The sequence below is a fragment of the Lissotriton helveticus genome, chromosome 9 (genome assembly GCF_964261635.1).
Source record: "Lissotriton helveticus chromosome 9, aLisHel1.1, whole genome shotgun sequence".
Classification (NCBI taxonomy): domain Eukaryota; kingdom Metazoa; phylum Chordata; class Amphibia; order Caudata; family Salamandridae; genus Lissotriton; species Lissotriton helveticus.
Window position 1 is genome coordinate 109,894,586 of NC_136070.1, and position 27,037 is coordinate 109,921,622.

General features: G+C 48.7%; 1 protein-coding gene across 8 annotated transcripts in view; it reads right to left on the reverse strand.

Annotated features, from left to right (window-relative positions):
• LOC144780983 (uncharacterized) overlaps window positions 1-27,037 on the reverse strand; it is a 1,867,627-nt gene that overhangs the window by 80,892 nt on the left and 1,759,698 nt on the right. For 7 of the 8 annotated variants that reach the window (XM_078659579.1, XM_078659581.1, XM_078659578.1 and 4 more), the window contains one exon: window positions 15,622-15,678. In XM_078659579.1, coding sequence (XP_078515705.1) covers window positions 15,622-15,678 — 57 coding nt within the window. The remainder of the gene's footprint in view (window positions 1-15,621; window positions 15,679-27,037) is intronic. The other variant, XM_078659576.1, reaches the window with a different exon arrangement.

A 27,037-nucleotide genomic window follows, 5' to 3' on the forward strand; every position in this document is an offset into this window, starting at 1 on the left:
ACAGGCCTGGAAGCCTACATCGCAGTATATGTAGCTGATATTGCTTTCTTTGGTCCACTGGGAGGATCACCTAGTCCAGCTCAGAAATGTTCTGGAGGCCCTGCAAAAGGCAGGCCTCACTATCAAGGCCACAAAGTGCCATATGGGGCAGAGGAAGGTTATATACTTGGGTCACCTGGTAGGTGGAGGCCAAAGTCAGACATTTGAGCGTAAAAATCCAGATCATTAAGTACTCGGTTGCTCCCTCTACCCAAATTCAGGTCAGAGCTTTCTTGGGCCAGACTGGGTACTACAGGAGGTGTGTTAAGGGATATGGGTCCATTGGACTCCTCTTAATGATCTCACCTCCAAGAGAATGTCAAAGAAAGTTATTTTGACACTTAGCTGTCAAAACGCATTTGATGACCTGAAGCAGGCCATGTGTACTGCTTCCATTCTACAAAGTCCTGATTACTCCAAAGCCTTCATTGTACATACAGATGCTTCTGAGATAGGGGTAGGAGCTGTGTTATCACAACTTAATGCAGAGGGCCAGGATCAACCAGTAGTGTTTATAAGCAGAAGGGTGACCCCCAGGGAGAAACGTTGGTCAGCTATTGAGAGGGAGGACTTTGCTGTGGTCTGGGACTTGAAGAAGTTGAGACCATAGCTTTTTGGTACTCACTTCTTTGTTCAGACAGACCATAAGCCCCTCTTATGGCTTAAACCGATGAAGCTTTTGATGTGGTCAATTTCCATACAGGGGATGAACCTTTCAGTGGAACATAGGCCCGGGAGTAACCATGCCAATGCAGAGGGCCTCTCCAGATATTTCCACTTACAAAATGAAGACTCAACTGGGCAAGGTTAGTCTCATCTCCTTGTGTTGGCGGTGGGGGGTGTAGGAAAATAGGATCTGCTTTCATTGTCACCCCCACTTTTTGCTGGTGTCACACTGTCTTTCTGACTAGACTGACTGGGATACTGCTAACCAGGACCCCAGTCACTGTGCTCTCTCCCTAAATTAGACTATGGTAAGTACTTTGGTATATTTTCTCCAGAGATCTTCGGGCTCCAGGAAGCTCCAGCCTCCAGCATCTCCAGCGTCTCCTGCTTCTAATAGCTTCATCCTCACTGCATTCTCTGAACTGTGGGTCTGCATTTTTGGTGAGCCACTCAAGATCCTCATCGGACTCCTGTGATTCGGCCTTTGGGTCCTCTTGAGGGCCTTCTTTGACTCCTGTGGGCTACCCTGCTTGCTCGGGCCTGCTCTGACTCTCTTGCATGTGGTTAGTACATTTTGGCCTTGCTGGTACAGACACTGACAGAACCTACGTCGCTTTCTTCATCTGATCCTGCTGCCAAAGCTTGTTGGTGCTGCCGCTGGACAATGACCCCCTGCCTCTTGACTTCAGGTTATGAATGGCTGCTGGTCTTCCACAGCATCACCTGGTCCTCACAGCTGCAGCGACAAGGTTCCCGTCAACTCTCCTGCATCTTGGTCCATCTGTGGTCATTGGTCTCCCGTGCCTCCTAGCCACTACCAGTGGCATTGACTCTGTCCTCTCTGCTTGCAGGTACCCTTTTCAAGAATCCACCCTTGGATTCCATTGTGGTTCACAGTGGTTTCCGATTTCACTTGACACCTATACACCCAGATTCCCTGGTGTAGGTATCCTGGTATTTACGGTTGGGGTGACTCTCCAACCTTCCATCTTCCATGGAGTTTCTTCAGGGTCCCACTTCTTGAAAACTGCAACCGCGACTTCTCCTTCGACTTGGATTGAGCACGCGGGCAGGTTCCCACTCTGCATATGGCCTCCTGGGCACTTACCTTGGGTGGTTCCTTGGGTCCCCGGCTCTTCTCAGTCTTCTGGGTCCAGTTTCGACTTTGGTCATAGTTCGCTGTCCACTTTCTTGGTACAGGGGCGGGTCCGCCACTAGGGCGAAGGAGCGACGCCCCAGTGCTTTCTCGCTCTTTGCGAAAGCCATTTCATAAAATGGTAATAACTAAAAGTTATTACCATTTTCTGTTTCCTTGCATTGCGGGCGGGTGGGTGGGTGTTCCGGGCTGCTCTGCTCTTTGAGCAAGGCAGCGGAGGAGTGGTTTGCACACTCCTGCATGCGCAAAGACTGTTTGGACAACCCCGTCGAGCCACCCAAACCAGTAATGCGCACTCTGCCCTTTCTCCATGCAGGCTGCATAGCAGCCTACATGGAGAACATGAGACCGCAATGGCCCCTAGCTGGATGGCTTCCCGACCAATCACAATGCTTCTTACAGTGTTGTGATTGGCTTAGGGATGTGTCAGCAGGGAGTCTGGCTGACTGTTTCCTGTTCCTGTTGGAGAGCAGGAGCAGGAGCCAAGAAGACGTGGGACTCAGTGGAAAGGAAGGTAAGTTCAATTGACTTTTTAATATTTTTTATTTAACCGAAATCCCCTCCACCGGTGAACCCTCGCACCCGACCCACAAGCAATGCCAGCCGTGACTGTTTTAGTATATGGTTTGGTCTCCCCCTGGAGACCACTGTGTATTTGTGCTACTTACCTGTTCTATTGTTGCAGTATTGTGTATATTGTGATTAGATCTCCGGGTAGAAGATATACCAAAGTGTTATTGATTGTTCATAATAAATAAATATTTCTCTAACTACACTGTGGATCCTTTTTCACTTAACCTACACTATATGATTAGTATTGGTTAAATAAGCTGCTTTACACTCCTTCTGGGCTAAGCCTGAAGGCTGCTCTCCACATCTACTAGAGAGCTTTTTTTGGTTGTCTAAGACCCTCAAAATCACCATAATGGTTGTCTGGATTAGTGCAGGGTGCATCACTCAAATAAGTGAGCACCAAATAGTTACCCAGAGTCCTACACTTAGTAAAACAAAGTCATAAAAACGTTAAAAGCATGGGGATCACATTGCCCATGAAAATAAGACAACATTGTGAAATGACCCTATGAAATAATCCCATTTGCTCTTTTATCCAGGCTGTAATGTGTGTTTGAACCTGTGGAACACAGAACGGCAGACCATACCACTGAGCAATACCTTTATGCCATATAAAGTCCTATCCTAGCCAGGACTGCCCTGCAAATTACACAGAGAAAAAACATATCCTGTGGAGAAAACATAAAAAACGTTCTTATGAAAAAGAAGTTGAAGTCAACTATTGCTACTATTGGCATAGACGCTGACTTACCATAGCGAAAAGAGATGATAAAAATATCTCAAGGAAATACCACAGATAGAGACATAGGAGTAAAAGAGTTAAACCCCTATGTTTCAACAAAGCAAATCCATATTTAATTTTACAAAAATAATGTCTAATAATCTGCAGAGAATACTGAAATAATAGTACGGAACTAAAGTTGGATCACACCAGGACTTGGGGCTCCTGGAGCGTTCCTGGGACCTTCTCTTCCTTGAACGGGACCTGGAACTCCAAGGAGTCTCACTCGTCGGTGACGACTTCCAGGCCACAAGAAGCTTCAAAGATCACTCCGGCAAGGCCTTCAGCACAATGGCCCGGCAATCCGCGTACGACTTAGAGTCCTGGTCACTCTCGAGACATCACAGGCAGACAAGATGGGGGTTGGTTACTGACATGGAGCTGTGACAGGTGCCACACGGTTTGAACCCTACATGTCATCCCTCGGAACACAAGAAAAAAATTTCTTGACAAAATGTTGAAAAAGTTTGTCAAAGACAGACAGATGAGTAGCTCTTCTCATGATCAGTGTTTAACTAGCATGGAAAGAAAAGAACTGACATCCACGCACCTGAGGTGACCACGATGTCACAACTGGCGTCACCGACTCCGGCAATGTCATGCGGAGCCTAACAGAGCCCCCGGAATACACGCAGGCGTACTGCTCAATTGAAAGTTTCGAGATGCAGTCTGATGCTTGGGAAATTTAAAGGTAAGGAATCTGCAGCTGGATGGAGTCTCTACCAGATAATGCGTTACCATAGGTAAGTAACTTGTTCTTCAGGCGTAGTCCCGGATGAGGGTAAAGCAGCTTGTTTTAACAGCACTTAATCTTATGGTATGGGTTAAGTGAAAAGGAACCACACAGTTTAGTTATAATAAATATGTATTTATTTTTAACACTCAGTAACATGATACAGTATCTCCTACCTGGAGATATGTGTATAATACACACCATATTTGTTAATAAAATAAGCAAGAAGCACAAATACACAGTGGTCCCCATGGGGGTACCAAACCCTATGCTAAAATAGTGGAATGCGATCCACGACTCAAGACAAGAATGGACACAGAAGGGTAATTCAGAAGGTGAGAAATCCACAGGGAGATATATCAATCACTAATTGTCTCTACCAGATAATGAGTTACCGAAGGTAAGTAACTTGTTCATTCACAGAACAGTACACTCGTCGTAACCAGATGAAGTACGTATTGTACCTCAGTCATGTAGAAATATTTCTACACAGGTCAGAAAAAAGAATTCAACCAAAGCTGTCAAAAACATCTCAGGTGGTCTTATCAGATCCACCAGCTCTGAATCGCCTTAAAGCAGAATCAGCCTGGTCACCAGGTAAATGAATACTATCAAACAAAATATTTTTAAGGCTTTCCTGCACAGACTCTGAAAACCCAGTCGGACACAACCATGCATGTCTGTGCAGTGCAACCAACTGAGCCATATATCCACCTAGAGAATCGGTGGTGCCTATACTACATTTTATGGTGAATTTCGAACCTAGGAGCCATCTAGCATCACCTGCAGGAGTTCACTCCTGGCTTCCTCTAACAGAGAAAGCAACCGCTGCAACAGTCCCATAAAGCATGAGAAAACCTGCCTAAAACACATGCAGTGTTTACCGACCTAAATGTTGAGCTGTTGGAAGAGAATATATTCCTCCCTCAATATTCAAGACATCTGGACTCTTTATTTTATGAAACCAAGGGAAGGGCACTAGGGTCTGGTGAAGCTGTAGCAGCTTGAACCACCAGCCTTTTCTGGTGGAATGTCCCAGGAGACAAAGTAGGTCCCCAATGGACATTCATTAATTAGTGTCATCTATTGCAATTCTTGCATCACTTGCTGCAATATCGACTGGATGTGCATAAAGGCCATTAATGATGTAATTGTAATTGCATATTATACATGTTAAACAATAATGCTAAATAATATGAAATATCTCGATATCATAGAAGCACATTCGAATGTATCTGAAATTAAGTATGATACCCTAAGAAAATATCGCATAAGTTAACCATTTCAAAGAGACAACCTTGTTACACGGTATACTGACTCCGGAATGTTTGTCATTTGTTAATGTTTATGCACTACAATGGTATTGGCTAAATGGCACTATCAAAGAGCTCACTCTTGACCCGTGTACAAGTCTTTCACCAAAACGAAAGTATTGCATTGCTGCAGTATCGATGAATACATGTTTTTTCTGATGAGGTGACTGAGAATTTTTGCTGATAATTCCAGCCCTTCCCCGCCTACCCATGCACCACCGTCACAACGGGCGATGGGTTGGGCTGAACTTTGGCTGGATGTGAAATATATGTACACATATGATTTCTCAAGGGTCACTTCTTGGCATCCCAGGGGCTGCTTTATCTGCTCACTTCAGTCAACTGGTAGGTTCGGGTGTAATTGCTGCAGAAAGTGTGTGAAAGACCAAAATAATCTCCCTAATTCTCAAGGCAGTGAAGACTTGTGGACATAGAACTTTCGGGAAAATAACTTTAAGTAAGAAAAAAAAGGATTTTAAGATTAATTTTGAAATCTGTGTAATTTGTTAACTAAACTGGTGCATTGAGACATATAAAAAAAATAAACATATTTATGGCTAAAAAAATAGTAGTAGCTGTGTTTCGTAGTGTATTCCATACTGTTAGGACTGTTTCTTAAGACAACATAAAACTGTTAGGGAAGGGATGGCTAGAAGATACTCCTTACAGTTTAACAATAGACATGGGCATGACCGAAGATGTATGAAATGATTGCTTGCTTACTAAATGAGGCACAGATAATTTTCTTTAATTCTACTTATAGGTGTGGCAAAAGTGAAATAACTCACTTAATGGTTTAAGTACAGAAATATCACATGACCTTTAACACCGATGACAGGCCATTGTAATTTTTATGATATGATTAAAATAAAGTGTTGGAGCATGTATAGAAGAGGTGGGTTGGAATTTCGAAACTTTAAGTGTTCAGCTAACAGCTGACTCGCTATGAATCTGCATGCAAGTGATGCACTCTGTCCCTACAGGTTCCCCATCCTACCCATGAAAGTTCATCCATAACATGTACTAATTTTCTCACCGTTTTTTAATGACGATGTAGTGTTATTAGGCCCACTGTACAGTTTTTAAGACATATGTGTCATTGCATTTGTCTTTCTGGTGTTAATGTCTTTGTCAACTCAGTGTGGTTCATTGTGGATTGAAGCTTGACATTTTTCAATAAATCAGAATGTTTTATTTTTTTGTATTTGGTTTCGATTAATACCTTTTAGACCCTTTCTATTGCACTAAAAGAACAGGTTACTTACCTTTGGTAACGCTTTTTCTGGTGTATAGTGTCTGCCTTTTGAATTACCCCTGCACCAGCATTCAGCAGAAACTTTTTTCCTAGCTCTCCCTCGTCGACGAGGACATCACAAAGACACGGCTCCGCACGTGTCTCCAGCGGACGTCACCGGAGCCACAAATAGACCTTGTCGGCGTGCTGACGTCAGTTCCGCCCATTTTTTCCGTGCCTCTGGGGCAAACGGGTGGAGCAACATCATAATTGAAGTATACAGAGTATACAATATAAACATAGATATACGCAGCATAAAGAATCAATGGGAAAGCAAAAACAAACTAGGCATTTCCTATGAACGAAACAAGGCATTTAAAATACAAAGGAAAACAGTCATGTTAAATAAATCATAAAACCTTTGGTATACAAAGGTGGACAGCGGGGAGGCAGGTGGGTCAGTGAGGAATCCACAGACATATACTGTATCCACCAGAAAAAACGTTACCGAAGGTAAGTAACTTGTTCTTCTGATGGATACATCTGCCTGTGGATTCCTCACCTTTTGAATATAATCCCACAGCAGTCCCACTCCCGGAGGAGGGTGTCCACCAACCTATACCAGAAAATCTTGAAGCACAGAGCGTGCAAAATGGCCGTCCCTCCTAACCTCAGAATCCAAGCAGTAATGCTTCGCAAAGGTATGGAAGGATGCCCAAGTTGCTGCCTTACAGATATCAACAACAGAAACACCTCTAGACAAAGCAGAAGATTTAGCTCTAGTGGAATGAGCTCTGATAACTTCAGGCGGGTCCTTCTTGGCCAAGGTGTAGCAGATCATGATGCACAAGATAATCCACCTGGAGAGAGTCCGTTTGGGCACAACCTTGCCTTTCATTCACCTAACGTAGCCCACATAGAGCTGATCGTCCAGCCTCAGATCCTTGGTTCTGTCCAAATAGAAACTGACAGCCCTCTTAGGATCCAAACTATGAAGTTTCTCCTCCTCCGTGGAAGGGTGAGGGGGAGGATCGAAGGATTGCCAAGATGGAAAGGAGTTACCGCTTTAGGTAGAAAAGCAGCCCTGGTCCTTAGAACCATCTTTTCCGCATGAATGGTCAAAAACGGGGGTTTGGAACAAAGCCTGAAGCGCACTTACCCTCATAGCCGAGGTAATAGCGATCAGAAAGACTGTTTTGAAAGAAAGAAGTCTCAACAGACAACTATGAAGAGGCTCAAAAGAAGAACCCATTAGAAATGTTAGAACAAGATTAAAATCCCACTGAGGCATAATGAAAGGACTGGGAGGAAACGATGCAGGCTCAGGAGGTGAGGGCGTAGAACCTGCCCCTGCGACTGCAAGAGATCTGCCCTGGTAGGGAGACGGAGCAGAGGTTGTGATGAGAGGTGAAGAAGATCTGTGTACCACACCCTTCTTAGCCAATCTGGGGCAATCAATATAACTTGGGCCTGGTCTTGGGGAATCTTACTCAGAACCCAAGGAATCAATCAATCAATCAATCAATCAGAACATTTGTATAGCGCACTACTCACCCGGAGGGTCTCAAGGCGCTGGGGGGGGGAGAGGGGTCCGCTACTGCTCGAACAGCCAGGTCTTGAGCTGCTTCCTGAAGGCGAGGTGGTCCTGGGTCAGGCGGAGGTGGGTCGGGAGGGAGTTCCAAGTCTTGGCGGCCAGGTAGGAGAAGGCCCTTCCTCCTGTGGTGGCTCTTCGGATGCGGGGGACGGCGGCGAGGGCGTGGCTGGTCGATCGAAGCTGGCGCGTGGGAGCGTAGAAGTTGAGGCTGCTGTTGAGGTATCCTGGTCCTTGGTTGTGTAGGGCTTTGTGTGCGTGGGTGAGGAGCCGGGAGGTGATTCTCTTGTTGACCGGGAGCCAGTGCAGGTCTCTCAGGTGTCCGGAGATGTGGCTGCGGCGGGGGATGTCCAGGATGAGTCGTGCTGCGGTGTTCTGGATCCGCTGGAGTCTCTTCTGGAGTTTGGCGGTGGTGCCGGCGTAGAGGGAGTTGCCGTAGTCCAGCCGGCTGGTGACGAGGGCCTGGGTGACCGTCTTCCTGGTTTCGGTGGGGATCCATCGGAAGATCTTGCGTAGCATTCGCAGGATGTTGAAGCACGACGAGGAGACGGCGTTGACTTGTCTGGTCATGGAGAGGGAGGAGTCCAGGATGAAGCCCAGGTTGCGTGCGTGGTCAGTTGGTATGGGTGCGCTGCCCAGGGCGGGGGGCCACCAGGAGTCGTCCCAGGCGGAGGGTGAGGATCCCAGGATGAGGACTTCCGTCTTGTCCGAGTTCAGTTTCAGGCGGCTGTTCAACATCCATTTGGCTACGTCTGTCATCCCTTCGTGCAGGTTGGCTCAGGCGGTGGCGGGGTCGTTGGTGAGGGAGAGGATCAGCTGGGTGTCGTCTGCATAGGAGATGATGTTCAGGTTGTGCTGGCGTGCGATGGCTGTGAGGGGGCTCATGTAGACGTTGAAGAGAGTTGGGCTGAGCGAGGAGCCTTGAGGGACGCCGCCGATGACTTTGGTGGCTTCCGATCTGAACGGGGGGAGGTGGACTCTCTGTGTCCTTCCAGCGAGGAAGGAGGTGATCCACTCCTGTGCCTTCTCCTGGATTCCGACGTTGCTGAGGCGCTGTACTAGGGTGCGGTGGCAGACAGTGTCGAAGGCCGCGGAGAGGTCCAGGAGGATGAGGGCCGCTGTTTCTCCGTTGTCGAGCAGGGCTCGGATGTCATCTGTAGCTGCGATCAGGGCGGTCTCGGTGCTGTGGTTGGCCCGGAAGCCAGACTGCGAGAGGTCGAGGGAGCCGTTCGTCTCGAGGAAGGCGGCCAGTTGCTTGTTGACGGTCTTCTCGATGACTTTGGCTGGAAACGGGAGCAGCGAGATGGGGCGGTAGTTCTTGAGGTCGGTAGGGTCTGCTGATGGTTTCTTGAGTAGAGCGCTGAGTTCGGCGTGCTTCCAGCTCTCCGGGAAGGTGGCGCTGTCGAAGGAGGTGTTGATGATGTCCCGCAGGTGGGGTGCGATGACAGCGTCGGCCTTGTTGAAGACGTGGTGAGGGCAGGGGTCTGTTGGAGATCCGGAGTGGATGGAGTTCATCGTGCGGATGGTGTCTTCGGTGCTGATCGGGGTCCAGGCGCGGAGGGTGGCGGTGGTTCGGTCATGGCGTGCGTTGGTTGAGTGCTGAAGCTGTTGTGTATGTCCGCGATCTTGTTGTGGAAGTAGGAGGCGAGGGAGTTGCAGAGGTCTTGCGAAGGGGTGATGTCGTTGTTTCCGGCGTTGGGGTTGGAGAGCTCTTTCACGATGTTGAAGAGTTCCTTGCAGTTGTGTGCGTTGTTGTCCAGTCGTTCCTTGAATGCGGTTTTCTTGGTGGCGCGGATCAGCTGGTGGTGTTTTCGGGTGGCGAGCTTGAGGGCAGTCATGTTGTCCGGTGTTGGGTCTCTGCGCAAGGTTTTCTCGAGTGCTCTGCAGTTCTTCTTGGAGCTCTTGAGTTCGTCGTTAAACCATGGGGCTTTCTTGCTGCCGGGTCTGCTCGGCTGGGTCTTCAGAGGGGCGAGGTCGTCTGCGCAGTCGCTGATCCATTTCGTGAGGTTGGTGGCCGCTTGGCTGGGGTTCGTTGTGCTGGTGGGAGGGTTCTTGCTCAGGGAAGTAGTGAGCTGATCTGCAGTGATCATGTTCCAGCTTCTGCGGGGAGCCTGTTGCTGGAGATGGTGGAGCGTGGTCCTTCTGTAGCTGAAGTGGACGCAGCTGTGGTCCGTCCATTGGAGTCCCGTGGCGTGGCTGAAGGCGATGTCCTTGCTGGAAGAGAAGATCGGGTCGAGTGTGTGTCCGGCGTAGTGGGTGGGGGTGGTCACCAGTTGCTTGAGTCCGAGGTTGGCGAGGTTGTCCAGCAGGGTGGTGGTGTTGCGGTCGTTGTTGTTCTCCAGGTGGAAGTTGAGGTCTCCGAGGAGGATGTAGTCGGTTGAGGGGAGGGCGAGCGGGCTGACGAAGTCGGCGATGTCCTCGCTGAATTGTGCGCGTTGTCCCGGGGGTCTGTAGATGACGGTGCCTCTGAGGGTGGTCTTGGGGTTGACGTGGATCTGGAAGTGCAGGTGTTCGGCCGGTGCGAGGTTGTCGTCGGTGTTGGTCGTGATGCGGATGGAGTTCCTGTGGATGATGGCGATGCCTCCTCCTGTCTGGTTGACGCAGTCCCTCCGGATGATCTTGTAGCCGTCCGGGATGACGATGGCGATGTCGGGCGCTGAGGAGGCGTTCATCCAGGTTTCCGTGAGGAAGGCGACGTCTGGGTCTGTGGTGTCGAGCAGGTTCCAAAGCTCGACGGCGTGTCTGTGGACGGAGTGGGTGTTGAGCAGGATGCACTTCAGGTGGGTGCTGCTGAAGTTCGGCTTGGTGGGTGCTGGTGTAGCGTGGGTCCGGTTGCAGGTGAACTTGCAGGAGTGGCAGCTGAAGGGTCCGTGGGTGCGTCTCGGTGTGGCTCGGTAGCAGCGCGGGGTTCGGCCGGTGTTGAGAGCGTTGAGTTCGGTGGAGTCGTAGGTTCGTCTGGTCGGCTTCCGGCGGTGGGGGCCAGGGGTCCTGGCACTGGGCGCGGTCCAGGCGCGGACGGGCGCAGACGGGCTTACCTTTGGCGCACCTTCGGCGCTCAATCGGTGCTCCCGCTGCGCGCGTCCGCTGCGCGGTCGCTCAGGGGGCGTCATAAGAAGGGGGACGGGAGGGCGGGTCTGCTGGGCTGGGCGAGCGTCCGGGCCAATGGGCCGGTGGTGGGCGGGGCCGCAGGGGCCAGCGGCGGGAAAAGTGGCGAGCGGCCGGCTCCGCTGTGGCTGGGCCGCTCGGGGGTGCTGGGGGGGCGGCGGTGGCGGCAGGCAGGCGGCAGGCAGGCAGGCAGGAGGCTGGCAAGGAGGCTGGCTAGCAGGGCAGCAGGCAAGTGAGGGGGGTGACCCGGCCTCGAGAGGCACAGTGGTCACTCCCGCGGTCACCCAGGCGCTCCCCTTAGGAAGGTATGGAATGAAACGCATGAAGAAGCCAAAAGCTCCAATCCAGTTGAAACGCATCCCCAAATGCTCCTCGCATTGGATACTGGAGACTGCAGAACGATGGGCAGTGCGCGTTCTCGTGAGTGGCAAACAGGTCCATCTGAGGAGACCCCCACAACCTGAAGATGCGTTGAATCCCCTCTGGGTGAAGCCTCCACTTGTGGTCAGCTGAGTACTGCCCAATGAGACTGTCCGCTCGCATGTTCAACACCCCGGCCAGATGATTTGCAATTACGCAAATCTGGTGGTCCTGAACTGAGGACCTGAGCCAGAGAGTCTCTCTCTAGAGGCAAAGTGACCCTGACCCTCCCTGCTTGTTGATATACCACATCGCGGTAGTGTTGTCAGTCAGGACATGAACTGACTGACCGCAAAGGGAGGGAAGGAAGGCCTTGAGAGCCAAACGTAATGCCGGCAATTCCGGAAGATTGGTGTTGAGAAACCTTTCCTCTGGAGACCAAAGACCCTTGACCTCCAGATCCCCCAGATGTTCTCTCCACCCTAGAGTGGAGACATCTGTGATCACTGTGGCCACCGGTGGAGGAGGTTGAAAAGGCCTCCCTTGAAACAGGTTGTCCGAAACAATCCACCAAGACAGCTCCACTGCAGTGTCTCTGGAGATTCTGACCTTCTCCCTGAGATCTCCATTATGCTAATACCACTGCCTGCGGAGGCACCACTGGAGTGTCCTCATGTGCCAGTGTGCATGGTTAACCAACAGTATGCAGGAAGCGAACAGACCAGCAGGAGTTGGAACTTCAGGACTGGAACCACCGCTCCATCGGGCAACAATTCCTGAATGTTGAGAATCCTCTGCGGAGGTAGGAAAGTTGAACACACGGTAGTGTCCAGTACAGCCCCTATGAACAGGTTGCTCTGAGAAGGCACTAGGTGTGATTTGGGTACATTTATCGAGAAACCCTAGTCAAACAACAACTGCGTTTTTACTCTCAGGTGATGCAACACAAACACTGGCGACTTTGCCCTGAGCAGCCGGTTGTCCAGATAGGGGAAAACAGGAACCCCCAACCTTCTGAGATGAGCTGCTACCATCCCCATCACCTTCGTGAAGACATAAGTCCGAACGGAAGTCCCACAAACTGTTAGTGTTGATATTCCACCTTAAAACGGAGACACGTCCGATGCAGCTTCAGAATGGTAAGATGAAAATACGCATCCTGCAAATCGATCAACACCATCTGCTTCTACTGCTGCAGCACCAGAAGAACTTGAACCAGGGTAAACATCTTGAACTTTTCCTGCTTGAGGTAAAAGTTCAAGATTATGAGGTCTAGGATTGGCCTCAACCAACCGTCCTTCATGGGGATCAAGAAATACCAGGAGTAGCAACCCTGACCTTGTTCCAGCTCTGAAACCACCTCTATCGCACCTTTCTGTAGTAAGGCAAAAACCTCCTGCTCAGGAGTAGCAGATGGTACTCTGAACACCAGCCCTGGCGAGGAGAATAAGGAAGTGGAAACTCTTGGAAAGGTAGGGCACATTCACTTTCTACAATATTCAAAACCCAAAGATTTGACGTAAAATAATTTCAATTTTGTAGAAAAAGGGTCCCACGCCCCCGACGGGATCTACATCCTCCAAGATGGGCGATCTAGAGTTGCTTCCCTGTGGTACCGGTGGTAGGGACGGGAGGAAGAGAGGACTGGTGCTGGGAGTCCCCGCACAGACGGCCTCTACCCTTCCCTCTGTATGACCTGTGTAGAGGGTTTTGCTGCTGCTGTTGTGGCTGCTGACCTCCTCGAAAGGAAGCTGCCTTCCCAAAACCTTGAAACCTCCTGAATCCATAGCCCCTCGGCTGGGACTGAAGGCCCAAGGATCTTGCAGTAGCCCAACTGTCCTTCAGGTGTTGCAGAGCAGAATCCGATTTCGTACCAAAAAACCTAGGGGCATATTATTAAGGAACAGTGTTAAAATTATCGCTGCTATACCAGCAGGATAATGGGTTTGATAATATGCCCTTGAGAATTCCAAAAGAAGCCCAAGTTCTGGTGTTATCATGGGCCTCTATTGGAGTTCTCTACGGCATATTATCAAGCCCATTATTGCCGCTTTAGCGGCAGTTTCCTGCCGCTAAAGCAGCGATAATTTTAATGCTAGTCCTTGATAATATGGTATAACTCTGCCACCTCTTTAGCAGAGTCCATCAAGGCATGTATATACCTCCCCAACAAGCATGTGGCATTAGTCAATTTTAAGGCCTTGCTTGCTGAGGAGAAAACTTTCTTGGCAGACTGCTCCTGTTTCGTTGAGCCCCTATCCCCCGGTGTGGTGGGAAGGAAGCCTGAAACACCAAGTTCTCTGGCGAAGGGTGGGCAGTAGGAAAGCCAGATTACCTGGAGCAGGCTTATATCGTCTTGCCACTGTACTCGATACAGCAGTGGCAGAAAAGGGCTTCTGCCACACCTCCATAATTGGCTCAGGCAATGCCTCATTGAAAGGCAGCATAGGCTCAACAACAGAAGAAGGGGAATGTAACGCCTCAGTCAGGATATTTGACTTGACCTCATCCATGGGCTACTGTAGATCCAATAGGTCAGCAGCCTACCTGATAATGGAATGGTATGGAGCAACGTGCTGTGAAGGCAGGTCTTTAGGGGAAGAAAGGTCCCACTTCAGGGAACTGTCAAAGCCACTGGCCTCCTGAAGGCCCTTAAAGTAATCCACAGAGTCGAGGATTTCCCCTCTATAGCCTGATCCTGTTGGTACTCCTCCTCCCCAGCAGCCTCTGGACCTTCCTCCTGGAGTGCAACTTTGGGATCGGCAGCGACGCACCGATGACATCGGCGCTGTGTCGAAGGAGGACCCTCAGAAGCGGAAAGGAGTGCCGCTCAAAACCGGGAAGACAGTGGCCCAACACCAGACGCGCCGGAGACTGTGGTATTGGTATCAAAAATCTCAGCCCCGAGAACTGCCATGACAGAGCCGTCAGCATGAAGGGCACGAAAGGTGCTTGGGCATATTGCTGGGGGATGCCCAAATCTTAAGCAAGCGGACCCATGGGCATGACGGCACACCGGTAGGTAAAGTTGCCTTGGCAAATATGCCAACCATCACATTCAGGAAATGCAATGGATCTGCTCCCGGACCCGGAAAGGGTGGATAAGAATCTGGAACTGCTGGCTCTCGATCCGACTGAGGCCTTGCGGTGGGATATGGCGGTGGCGCCTGGGACACCGGGGCCAGTACAGGTGAAGCTGCAAGAGCAGGGGAAGACTCCCTGGGTGCTGGCGAATCACTGGGCACCTGTGAATCCCTCGGTGTTGGAGAGTGGGCTGGAGTCACCTGCAGAGAAGCTGAGGATGGCGGTCAGATGTCATCTTTAGCATGACGCCGATAAACAGGAGAAGCGGACCTCGAAGCCTAGCCCTTTAAAGATCGATGCTGAGACCCATTTTGGTGCTTCTTCTTATGCTTTCTCGACTTCGAGGTATCTGAGATCAACGACTTCGACTTGGACCTCTTGCACCCCGTCTTCTCCTTTTCCACCCAGGCCTTGAAAAGCTTTACCTCACGCTCCTTCAATGCCTCAAATTCATCCTCCAACAGGACGAACATCCTTTGAAATGGTGATCCGAAGACAGACACCACAGACAATTGTCGTGGGGGTCCGTGATGGACATATGGCCCCCACACTTCCTCCCAGGTTAAACCCTGACATCTCAAGTGTAGCCATCGCACTGCAACACCAAGGGAGAAAGTAGAAACAAAGTAATAGGAAGAAAATGGAGACTCCCAGAAAAAAGCGTTACTAGTTGACGGCACAGAAAAAATTCAACCGACGTCAGCACGCCGACGAGGTCTTCTTATGGGGTTGATGATGTCATAAGGAGTCTCGAGGAGAGCCATGCCATTGTGACATCCTCGTCGATGCGGGAGAGCAAGGAAATGGTTTCAGTGGAATGCTAGCGCAAGGGGTAATTCAAAAGGTGAGGGACCCACAGGCAGATGTATCCATCAGAAATGTATGTTACTTTTAAATGTGAAATTAAGTAGTGGTTAGATACCGATAGGATCTATTAAATTTGTTACAGTGGCACTTATATTGTCTGCTAATCTGTTAAATCATACCTCTTCCATGGAAACGCGTTGATCAGTGCTGCTGCTGTCTGTTTCTATATAACTCTGCTGGAATAGAAACAAACAGAATACTGAGGTATCACAAGAACAAATATAATGCAATACATTCAGCATCTGTTATAAATGTAAAGGATTGGTACCGAGTCGTTGGCAAAACTATAATGTTATTGATAAATATTTGCAATTGTGTAAAATGGTATATCTATATAGATCTGGCCACAACATTAGAATCCAAAGACACACACTCCAATAGATTTGCTCCTTCCTGACTAGAAGGATCCAGTCAGTCACTGTACACCTCGGACAACCGTGACCTCATCTGCGGCGTTCCGCAAAGGTCTTCCCTGAGCCTGACCTTATTCAATGCATACATGTTCCCTCTAGCCAGCATCATCTGCGCTCACATCAATGTCCTTGCTACACCAACGGCATGCCACTCATTCTCTCCCTTGTGGACAAGGCGCCCAGTGCCGTTGTGGCCAGATCAAGTTCAATGCCTGCATGACTCAAATTGCCCACTGCCAAAAGCTGAACACCGACAGGACCAAAATCTTGATCTTTGGGAAGAGCACATCACCGTGGGACTCCACCTGCTCCAACAGAGATAGGACCAACACCCACCACCACTACCCACAACAGAAACCTCAGGATCATCATCAACAGCAAACTCTACATGACCGCCCAAGTCAATCCCGTCACCGCCTCATGCTTCCACACCCTGTCACCCGTGTCCTGTCACAAGCAAGCTGGACTACGGGAAAACCTCTATGCTGGGATTTACAAAACACTCACCAGAAGGCAGAAACCCCTGCAGAACTCAGCAGCCAGAATCTCTCTGAACTGCCCAAATGCACTAACATCACACAATACCTGAAGGAGATCCACTGACTCTTCACTCACAAACGAGCACAACTCCTCATCCACACATTTAAGCCAATACATAAAACTGACCCAGCGTACCTCAACAATCACGCATTTTATTTGCACCCTCATAATACTCTCTCAAGAATTGACTGCATTCTTAAGAACAATGTCCTCACTAAGATTGCCCCAGCACCAACGATCGAACCAATACTAATAGAGGATCACACATGTATCTCAGTGGACCTAGTGATTGGTCACAAACTCCCCCTCAGTCAAAACAATGAAGATTCAATGAAGACATTTTTAAAGATCATTCATTGACAAAATGAACAAGTTACTTACCTTCGGTAACGCATTATCTGGTAGAGACTCTATCTAGCTGCAGATATCTTACCTTTGAATTTCCCAGGCGTCAGGCTGGATCAGCCAACTTTCGCTGAGCAATATCCTTGCACATGACTTCGGTGGCTCCATCACCCTAAGGTCTCAAGCTCTAGCCTGAACTCAGAAAACAGGAAAGGATGAGAAGGGGGGGGGGGGGGGTACAAACTGAAGGGAAGAAGTCTCAGAATAGCCAGGTTTTAATAGATTTATGGAACTTCTTGTGGTCGCTCTCTGTACGAAGATGCAGAGGCAAGGTGTTCCATAATGTGGGAGCACGACTGGAAAATGATCTTCTGCAGTTCTTAACTGTACGAATTTTCGGGATAGTTAGGAGGTTTTTATTGGAGGTTCAGAAAGTTCGGGAGGCCTGATACCTTTTCAGTTTGTTAACCAGATGATGAGGGCCATGTTCTCTAAGGGTTTTGTACCTGACTAGCGCCGAATCAGCCTTTTCCCCAAAGAGCAGGTTCCATTGAAGGGCATGTCCATCAAATTGGCCTGGACATCCCCTGAGAAGCCAGTTGTATGAAGCCAGGTGTGGCGCCTCAAGGCCACCATTGTTGAAATCGATCTGCCCAGCGAATCAGTTGTATCCAAGCTACACAGTATTTTTGCTGCATCCCTCCCGTCCTTGACAGCTTGGGAGAGCACAGCCCGGGTCTCCTCCGGGACTTGTGGCAGCACCTGCGCAACTGTCTCCCAAAGAGAGTGGGAGAAAAGGCCCAATAAGCATGCGATATTCACTGACTGCAATGCCCAAATGAGTCCAGTCTCTTGGATTCCCTATCCGGAGGGGCGGAAAGGAATGCGCCCTGGGAAGTAGAAGCATGTACCACCAATTTTTCCGGCGTGGGGTGTTGGCTGAGGAACTTTGGGTCGCCCAGAGCTGGGTGATGGCGGCGTGCAATCGTCCCATTCAAAGGAGCCCTTGTGCTAGAATTGGACCATGTTCCCGGAAGCATGTCCGTAAGTGCCTCATTAAAGGGCAATAGGGGTTCAGAGGTGAAAGCCCCAGGTTGAAGCACTTCGGTCAAGAGATTAGTCCTGACCTGCACTGAGAGCAACTTTAGTCCTAGGACCTCAGCTGCCCTTTTAAGCACCATAGCATAGAGCACCCCCTCCTCCGTAGCCACTGTAGGAGGAGAGAGCATGCCAGTGTCTGTGTAAGTATCCAGACCACTGGCTTCCCCAAGTTCCCCATACCAGTCCACAGTCTCATCAGAGACATCCTGGCTCTCCAATGGCACTCCAGACTCCTCCCATTCCTCTCCTGAGCCCAGTACATCCACAAAGTGCCCAGGTGACAACTTAGAACCCCTGGGTCCTTTCAACATTGGAATCGGCGTCGTTCGACACCTTTCCGGTTCCGTGTCATCGGGATGAGGATGGGGCTTGCGTCACCGATGGGCAACGGCGACATCACAGGCAACAACTTCGTGTTTGACGCCGGAGGAGTTTGCGTTGGTACAACCGTCATCGACCTGGATCCAGGATCAGATCCCTGAGGCCCCAACTCTGCACCATGGCTGAAGCCAAGGGCGTTGAACCCGATGGAGCCCCATCCGACCCCGCGGGGCCCAAGGGCTAACAAATGGGGTCGTTCTTCTCAAATATGTTCGCATGGCCTCGTAAAAACTTTAATTTGACCGGGAGTCGCTTCGGCTCCCGGAAAGGGAGGGAGGTGGTAAGTCGACTCAGGCTCTGGCTCCGCAGAACCGTCCCTAGAGAGTCAGTGCTCCTTACCTTTCTCGATGACGGACGCCAGTTGAGGTGAAGTCAAAGTCAGCTTGGACTTCTTCTTCTTCCTGTGTGACTTCCCCGAGTGTCCAGATGACCTTGCCTGGGAGAAAGGGGACTTAGGACTCCGTGAGCGGTCCCGCGACCTCCTCTTCTCCATACAGGACCATGACCTCCTTGGGGTCTTGCTTAACGGTGTCGACTGCCTGGCCGCAAGCAACTTCATCGCCCGATCCCTCAATGTCTTCGGAGCCATCGCCCGACAGTCTGAATATGACTTTGAATCGTGATCGCGTTGAAGACACCACAGACATACGCAGTGGGGATCAGTAACCGACATCATGCTGGAACAAGTCCCACATGGTTTAAAACCTGTCTTCCTACCAGACATCCCTCGCACACAAAGTCGCTACTTAAAAAATGTTGACAAAAGTCGAGAAAGCCTGCCAAAAAGCGGCAGAGGGGTAGCTCTTCCCGGATTGTTGCTGGTGTGGAAAAAAAAGAACTGATGTCCGTGCACCTGGGTGGTGACTATGTAGGCATGCAACATCATACCCGACGCTACCGACGCCAAGGACGTCATGCGGAGCTGAATGGAGCCAACTGATGTCGCGTGCATGGGGTAAGGTTTCCGGATCCAGCCTGATGCCTGGGAAATTCAAAGGTAAGGAATATGAAGCTAGAAGTCGTTATCAGATAAAATGCTCTATAATGACACTAACTAAATCTCTAAAGAAACCTTATGAGATGCCGTGAAGGCTACCATTGGAGGTAACATTATTAACATCATGTCTAATATAAACAAACTAATCTCAAAGTTCTGGAACAGTCAGTAAAACAACTGGAAAATAAATTTGCTGTAGATAAAAACAAGGACCTCTAACACCAACTTAAGAGAATAAAAAATTAGTACAATAAGCTTCTGAGCAGCAGGGCCAATATCTGGATACAACACAACAAAATGAAAACATTCAAAGGGTCAAACAAAGCAGGTAAAACACTGCCAAATTTCTTAAAATTCTAAAATAGCAATAACTATATCACATCTATTTAAATAAAGCAAATATGATTACCATAGACCCACTAAAAATATTTAAGGTATTTTATGAATTCTACAATGCCTAAAAAAAACCATAGAAATGGCACCAGCAACCACTTGTGAGTAATACCTGGACAATATTCAACTTCCAGCACTCTCTGAACCAGATCTCATATTCCTCAGCCAACCTTTTTCCCACACAGAGATCACAAACGCGATATATTCTCTAAAACCAGACAAAGTACCAGGGTCTGATAGCTTTACAGCCACCATCTATAAAACCTCCTTCAAACGAAATCCCTTTTCCAACATTTCAAGAGACAGTAAAATCACAGGTACAACCTCCGAAGCCGCTGTCATCGTAATTCACGCAGAAGGGAAGGATCCTATAGAGGTAAAAAAATTACAGACCCATTTCCTTCCTAAACCTAGACTGTAAAATATGTGCAGATGTCTTGGCAACTTGGCTTGAGAGAATTCTCCCATCCCTTCTCTAACAATCACAAACTGGGTTTTTGAAAGGTAGGCACGGATCAGACAATGTTAGAATCTTCTGCCACATCATTGAAAAAGCTTACTTCCTCATTTCACCCACAATGTTTATGGCCTTGGATGCATAAAAGTCTTTCAATAGGGTCTCTTGTCCCTTTTTACATGCTGTCTTGTACAAATTGAAACTTGGAGTTATGTTTATCCGACACGTTTTTGCTTTATACTCCCAACCTTCTAGACATTAAGGTTAATCGCTTCCTCTCAAATGAAATAAGCTTAGCACAAGGGAGTAGAGAAGCTTGTCCCCTATCACCTCTACTCTATCTCTAAGCATTCAAACCCCTACCTGTCAACATCAGAACCATCACACTCTTTAAAGGTATTTCTATGGGGGACACTTCCTACAAAGTTGCTACCTATGTGAATGACATACTTACTTTCTCGCAAGAGGCAGAAATTGCCATTCCAGCAATCCTAGGCGATATTAAATTATTTACAAAGGTCTTAGGCAACTCCTTGAAGCTCGAGAAACACAAAGTCTTCCCTCTAAACAATTTAACTCTACCGAACATAGTAAATAACATTAAACTTCATTGGCAGTCTTCTCAGAGCAAATGCTTAGGTATATATTTCAAAGGTTATCTAGAAAACACAAAGAAATTAACTGAAGAGAAACTTCTAAAAAGAATCAAAGGAACTTTCTCAGCCTGTTTGCCAAATTTCATGACCTGGTGGAGTTGCGAGGGCACATACTGAAGAATCTCTAGCCAAACCATACTCCATAATCACAATTCTAACCATGAAAACATCCCCATTTCAACTTGCATGCTATCCTTAAAGACACCATCTCAGCACTTAGAACACCTGATAAAATGCTAACATAGAGAATTAATAATTCAGACTACGCATCAATATGGAATAAACCCAAAATTAAAATAGATGGCACTTCCCCATCATGGGCCCCTTGGTCATTAAAGAAAGTCTTATTTCCCAAAACCTTTGCCTATCAACATACCCCAAAACATTGGCAGAACTGCAAAACTATTACAACCTGGAAAAAATCGAATTTTAAAGCTTCCTCAAACTACAAGTCGCTATAAAAAAGGAATTCAAATCAGACCTGATTCCCCTTCTCTATAAATTATCCAACCTGTCCCAGGCAGCTGCTATAGTCTACAAAACACTAAACTCTTCCAAGACAAACAATACATTCAATTCCAGAATCCAAACCAAATGGATAGAATCCACCCTCAATTCTACTGTTTCAAACTTAAACTATGAAACTTGAAAAAGATCTGGAATTATCAGGCACGGCCGGTACAGGTAGGAGCGGTGGGGTGGAGCGGAGGGGGGGGGAGTCGACAGACAATGGAATAGAGAAAATAAAATAAATAAATAAATAAAAACACCTACCTAGCGCAAGGTAAGTGCTTTTTTTTTACAATTTTATTTTTCATATTCCGTTGTCTGTTGACCCCCCGCCCCACTGCTCTTACCTGTACTGGCCGTGCCTGGGACTTATGCCCTCAAACAACAAGTTACTTACCTTCGGTAACACTTTTTTCTGGTGGATACAATATCTGCCTGTGGATTCCTCACCTTTTGAATATCCCCCTGCGCCAGCATTCCCCGGGAAATTATTTCCTAGCTCTCTCACGTCGACGAGGATGTCACAATTGACAGGCTCCGCTCGCGGCACCGTATGACGTCATCAGAGCCACAAAAGGACCTCGTCGGCGTGCTTCCTTCAGTTCCACCCATTTTTTCTGTGCCACCAAGGCAAACGGGTGGACCGACACATTTTCAAATATATACATAACATAGCAAATTTATACACATATGCAAAATCACAAATGCATAATCAATAAAGGCAAAGAAAAGGGAAAAGCATTTCTCATTTTTAAAACATAAACACGATTAAAATAAACCATTTTTTGGTAAAAGCAGGTGGACAACGGGGAGGCAGGTGGACCGTGAGGAATCCACAGGCAGATATTGTATCCACCAGAAAAAGCGTTACCAAAGGTAAGTAACTTGTTCTTCTGATGGATACTTCTGCCTGTGGATTCCTCAACTTTTGAATAGACTCCCAAAGCAGTACCTCTCTCGGAGGAGGGTGTCCACCTGGCTAGACAAAAAAATCCTGCAAACAGAATGAGCAAAATGGCCATCCCTCCTAACCTCAGAGTCCAAGCATTAATGCTTTGCAAAGGTGTGGAGGGAGGCCCATGTTGCTGCTTTACAGATATCAAGAACAGGAAGTAGACTTAGGTCTGGTGGAATGAGATCTAATACCTTCAGGAGGGTCCTTCTTGGCCAGGGCATAGCAAAACTTGATGCACAAGATAATCTACCTGGAAAGAGTCCTCTTGTGCACAGCCTTGCCTTTCATCTTCCCAACATAGCCCACGAAGAGCTGATCGTCCAGCCTTAGATCTCTTGTCCAATCCAAATAAAAGCTGGCAGCTCTCTTAGGGTCCAAACGATGCAGTCTCTCCTCCTCCTTAGATGGGTGAGGGGGAGGATAGAAGTTAGGTAAAGTAATGGACTGTCCTATATGAAAAGGGGTAAACACCTTGGGAAGGAAAACAGCCCTGCTCCTTAGAACCAACTTGCATGAATGGTTAGGAAAGGAGGTTTCAAGCTAAGAGCCTGAAGATCAGTTACACTCCTAGCCGAGGTAATGGCAATCAAGAAAACCGTTATAAAAGTAAGAAGCCTCAATGGGCAAGAATGAAGAGGCTCAAATGGAGAACCCATTAAAAAAGTAAGAACGAGATTCAAATCCCACTGAGGCATAATGAAAGGTGTGGGAGGGAACTTATTCGTAAGGCCCTTAATGGACCTCATGACAATGGGAGACTTAAATAAAGACGGCTGATCCGGCAAACATATAAAGGCTGACAAAGCCAACAAATAGCCTTTGACTGTAGCTACAGCACTACCTTGTTGTGCCACAGAAAGTGAAAACTCCAAAATATTAGACAAACGGGCCTTAAGAGGATCAACGTTTCTCTCTCCGCGCCTTTTAACAAATCTGGACCACCTGGAAGAGTGGAGTGTCGCATGAATGATAAAATAACATCCACTATATCTGGCTAGAGAGAGAAGGAACTCGGGTTGCCCGTTCAATCTCCAGGCATGAAAGCGCATGCTCTGGAGGTGGGGGTGTAGAACCTGCCCCTGCGACTGCGAGAGGAGGTCTGCCCTGAGAGGGAGACGGAGCAGAGAGTGCGATGAAAGGTGAAGTAGATCTGTGTATCACACCCTTCTTGGCCAATCCGGGGCGATCAATATAACTTTTTGGCCCGGTCTTGGTGAATCTTCCTCAGAACCCGAGGTATCAAGGGTATGGGAGAAAACACGTAAAGGAGTTGCGAGCTCCAATCCAATTGAATCGCGACCCCCAGCGCTCCCTGCATCGGAAACTGAAGACTGCAGAACAAGGGGCAGTGCGTGTTCTCGCGAGTGGCAAAAAGGTGCAACCGAGGAGACCCCCACATCTGAAAAATGCGATAGAGCACCTCTGGATTAAGCGGGCATTCATTATCATTGAGTAACGCAGACTAAGACTGCCTGCACAAACATTTAGCACACCGGCCAGATGATTTGCAAACACACAAATCCGTTGGCCCTGAAACGAGGGCCAGAGTTGCAGAGCCTCTCGACAGAGACGATACAACCCTACACCTCCCTGTTTGTTGATGTACCACATCGCGGTAGTGTTGTCCGTAAGGATCTGAACCGACTGACCGTGGAGAGAAGGTAGGAAAGCCTTTAGTGCCAAACGTATCACCCGCAATTCTAACAGGTTGATATGAAGCAACCTTTCCTCTGGAGACCAAAGACCTTTGACCACAAGATCCCCCAGAGGAACACACCACCCTAGAGTGGAGGCATCCGCGATCACTGTGGCCACCGGCGGAGGAGATTGAAAAGGCTTCCCTTGAGTCATGTTGCCCTGCACACTCCACCAAGTCAGCTCCATTGCAGCTTCTCAGGAGATTCTGATCTTCTACCCAAGATCTCCGTTGTGCTGATACCACTGCCTGCGGAGGCAAACCTGGAGTGCCCTCATGTGCCAGCGTGCATGACTGACCAACAGGATGCCGGAAGCGAACAGACCGAGCAGACAAAGGACCTTCAGGACTGGAACAACCGCTCCATCGTGAAATAAAGGAATCATTTCCTGAATGTCAAGAATCCTCTGCGGCGGAGGGTATGCTCGACACACAGAAGTGTCCAGTATTGCCCCTATGAACAGGCTGCGCTGAAAGCCCAAAACCTGTCCTAGGATGCTTGTTTTCTGTCTAGGGAGGACATGGCCTGGCAGTTCAGGATGGACTGATCCCATTGGGCTCAGGGTCAAGACTCATTTGCATACGGCTGGGTCCAAACTGGAATGGCATGGTGAGCATAAAAACTATGGATTTAGGCCCAGATCTCTGTACTGGGGTGAATGTATGACATTGTTCTGCATTCTGTTCATCAATTGTTCTATTTTCATTTGTCAAACCGAGTGGGACGGATATGCTCAGACATGGCTCCTGAGCTCTCCCTGCCATTGGAATCAAGCTATCCTGGCTGATGAGGGCTGAAAGCCCGGAACCTGTCCTAGGATGCTTGTTTCCAGTCCAGGGAGGACCTAGCTTGGCAGTTCGGGATGGACTGTTCCAATTGGGTGCAGGGTCAAGACTGATTTACATATGGCTGGGTCCAAACTGGAATGGCACGGTGAACAGAAAAACGAAGGATTTAGGCCTAGATCTCTGTACTGAGGTGAATGTATGACATTGTTCTGCATTCTGTCCATCAATTGTTCTTTTTGCATTTGTCACCCCGAGTGGGACGGGTATGCTCAGACATGGGTCCTGAGCTCTCCATGACATTGGAATCAAGCTATCCTGGCTGATGAGGGCTTAAAGCCCAAAACCGGTCCTAGAATGCATGTTTCCAGTCCAGGGAGGACCTGGCCTGACAGTTCAGGCTGGACTGTTCCCATTGGGCGCAGGGTCAAGACTTATTTGCATATGGCTTGGTCCAAACTGGAATGGCATGGTGAGCAAAAAAACATGGATTTAGGCCCAGATCTCTGTACTGGGGTGAATGTATGATATTGTTCTGAATTCTGTCCTGTCCATCAATTGTTCTTTTTGCATTTGTCACCCCGAGTGGGACGGGTATGCTCAGACGTGGGTCCCGTGCTCTCCATGCCACTGGAATTATGCTATCCTGGCTGAAAGCCCGAAACCGGTCCTAGGGTGCTTGTTGCCAGTGCAGGGAGGACCTGACCTGGCAATTCGGGCTGGACTGTTCCCATTGGGCGCAGGGTCAAGACTGATTTGCATATGGCTGGGTCCAAACTTGAATGGCATGGTGAGCAAAAAAACAATGGATTTAGGCCCAGATCTCTGTGCTGGGGTGTATGACATTGTTCTGCATTCTGTCCATCAATTGTTCTTTTTGCATTTGTCACCCCGAGTGGGACGGGTATGCTCAGACGTGAGTCCTGTGCTCTCCATGCCACTGGAATCAAGCTATCCTGGCTGATGAGGGCTGGAAGCCCGAAACGGGTCCTAGGATGCTTGTTTCCAGTCCAGGGAGGACCTGTCCTGGTAGTTCGGGTTGGACTGTTCCCATTGGGTGCAGGGTCAAGATGGATTTGCATATGGCTGGGTCCAAACTGGAATGGCATGGTGAGCAAAAAACAATGGATTTAGGCCCAGATCTCTGTGCTGGGGTGGATTTATGACATTGTTCTGCATTCTGTCCATCAATTGTGCTTTTTGCATTTGTCACCCCGAGTAAGACGGGTATGCGCAGACATAGGTCCCGTGCTCTCCATGCCACTGGAATCAAGCTATCCTGGCTGATGAGGGCTGAAAGCCCGAAACCGGTCTTAGGATGCTTGTTTCCAGTCCAGGGAGGACCTGGCCTGGCAATTCGGGCTGGACTGTTCCCATTGGGCGCAGGGTCAAGACTGATTTGCATATGGCTGGGTCCAAACTGGAATGGCATGGTGAGAAAAAAAAAACAATGGATTTAGGCCCAGATCTCTGTATTGGGGTGAATGTATGATATTGTTCTGCATTCTGTCCATCAATTGTTCTTTTTGCATTTGTCACCCCGAGTGGGACGGGTATGCTCAGACGTGAGTCCTGTGCTCTCCATGCCACTGGAATCAAGCTATCCTGGCTGATGAGGGCTGGAAGCCCGAAACGGGTCCTAGGATGCTTGTTTCCAGTCCAGGGAGGACCAATCCTGGTAGTTCGGGTTGGACTGTTCCCATTGGGTGCAGGGTCAAGATGGATTTGCATATGGCTGGGTCCAAACTGGAATGGCATGGTGAGCAAAAAACAATGGATTTAGGCCAAGATCTCTGTGCTGGGGTGGATTTATGACATTGTTCTGCATTCTGTCCATCAATTGTGCTTTTTGCATTTGTCACCCCGAGTGGGAGGGGTATGTGCAGACGTGGGTCCCGTGCTCTCCATGACACTGGAATCAAGCTATCCTGGTTGATGAGGGCTGAAAGCCTGAACCGGTCCTAGGATGTTTGTTTCCAGTCCAGGGAGGACCTGGCCTGGCAGTTCAGGCTGGACTGTTCCCATTGGGCACAGGGTCAAGACTGATTTGCATATGGCTGGGTCCAAACTGGAATGGCATTGTGAGCAAAAAAAAAGATAGATTCAGGCCCAGATCTCTGTGTTGGGGTGAATGTATGACATTGTTCTGCATTCTGTCCATCAATTGTTCTTTTTGAATTTGTCACCCCGAGTAGGATGGGTATGCGCAGATGGGGGTCCCGTGCTCTCCATGCCACTAGAATCAAGCTATCGTGGCTGATGAGGGCTGAAAGCCCGAAACCGGTCCTAGGATGCTTGTTTCCAG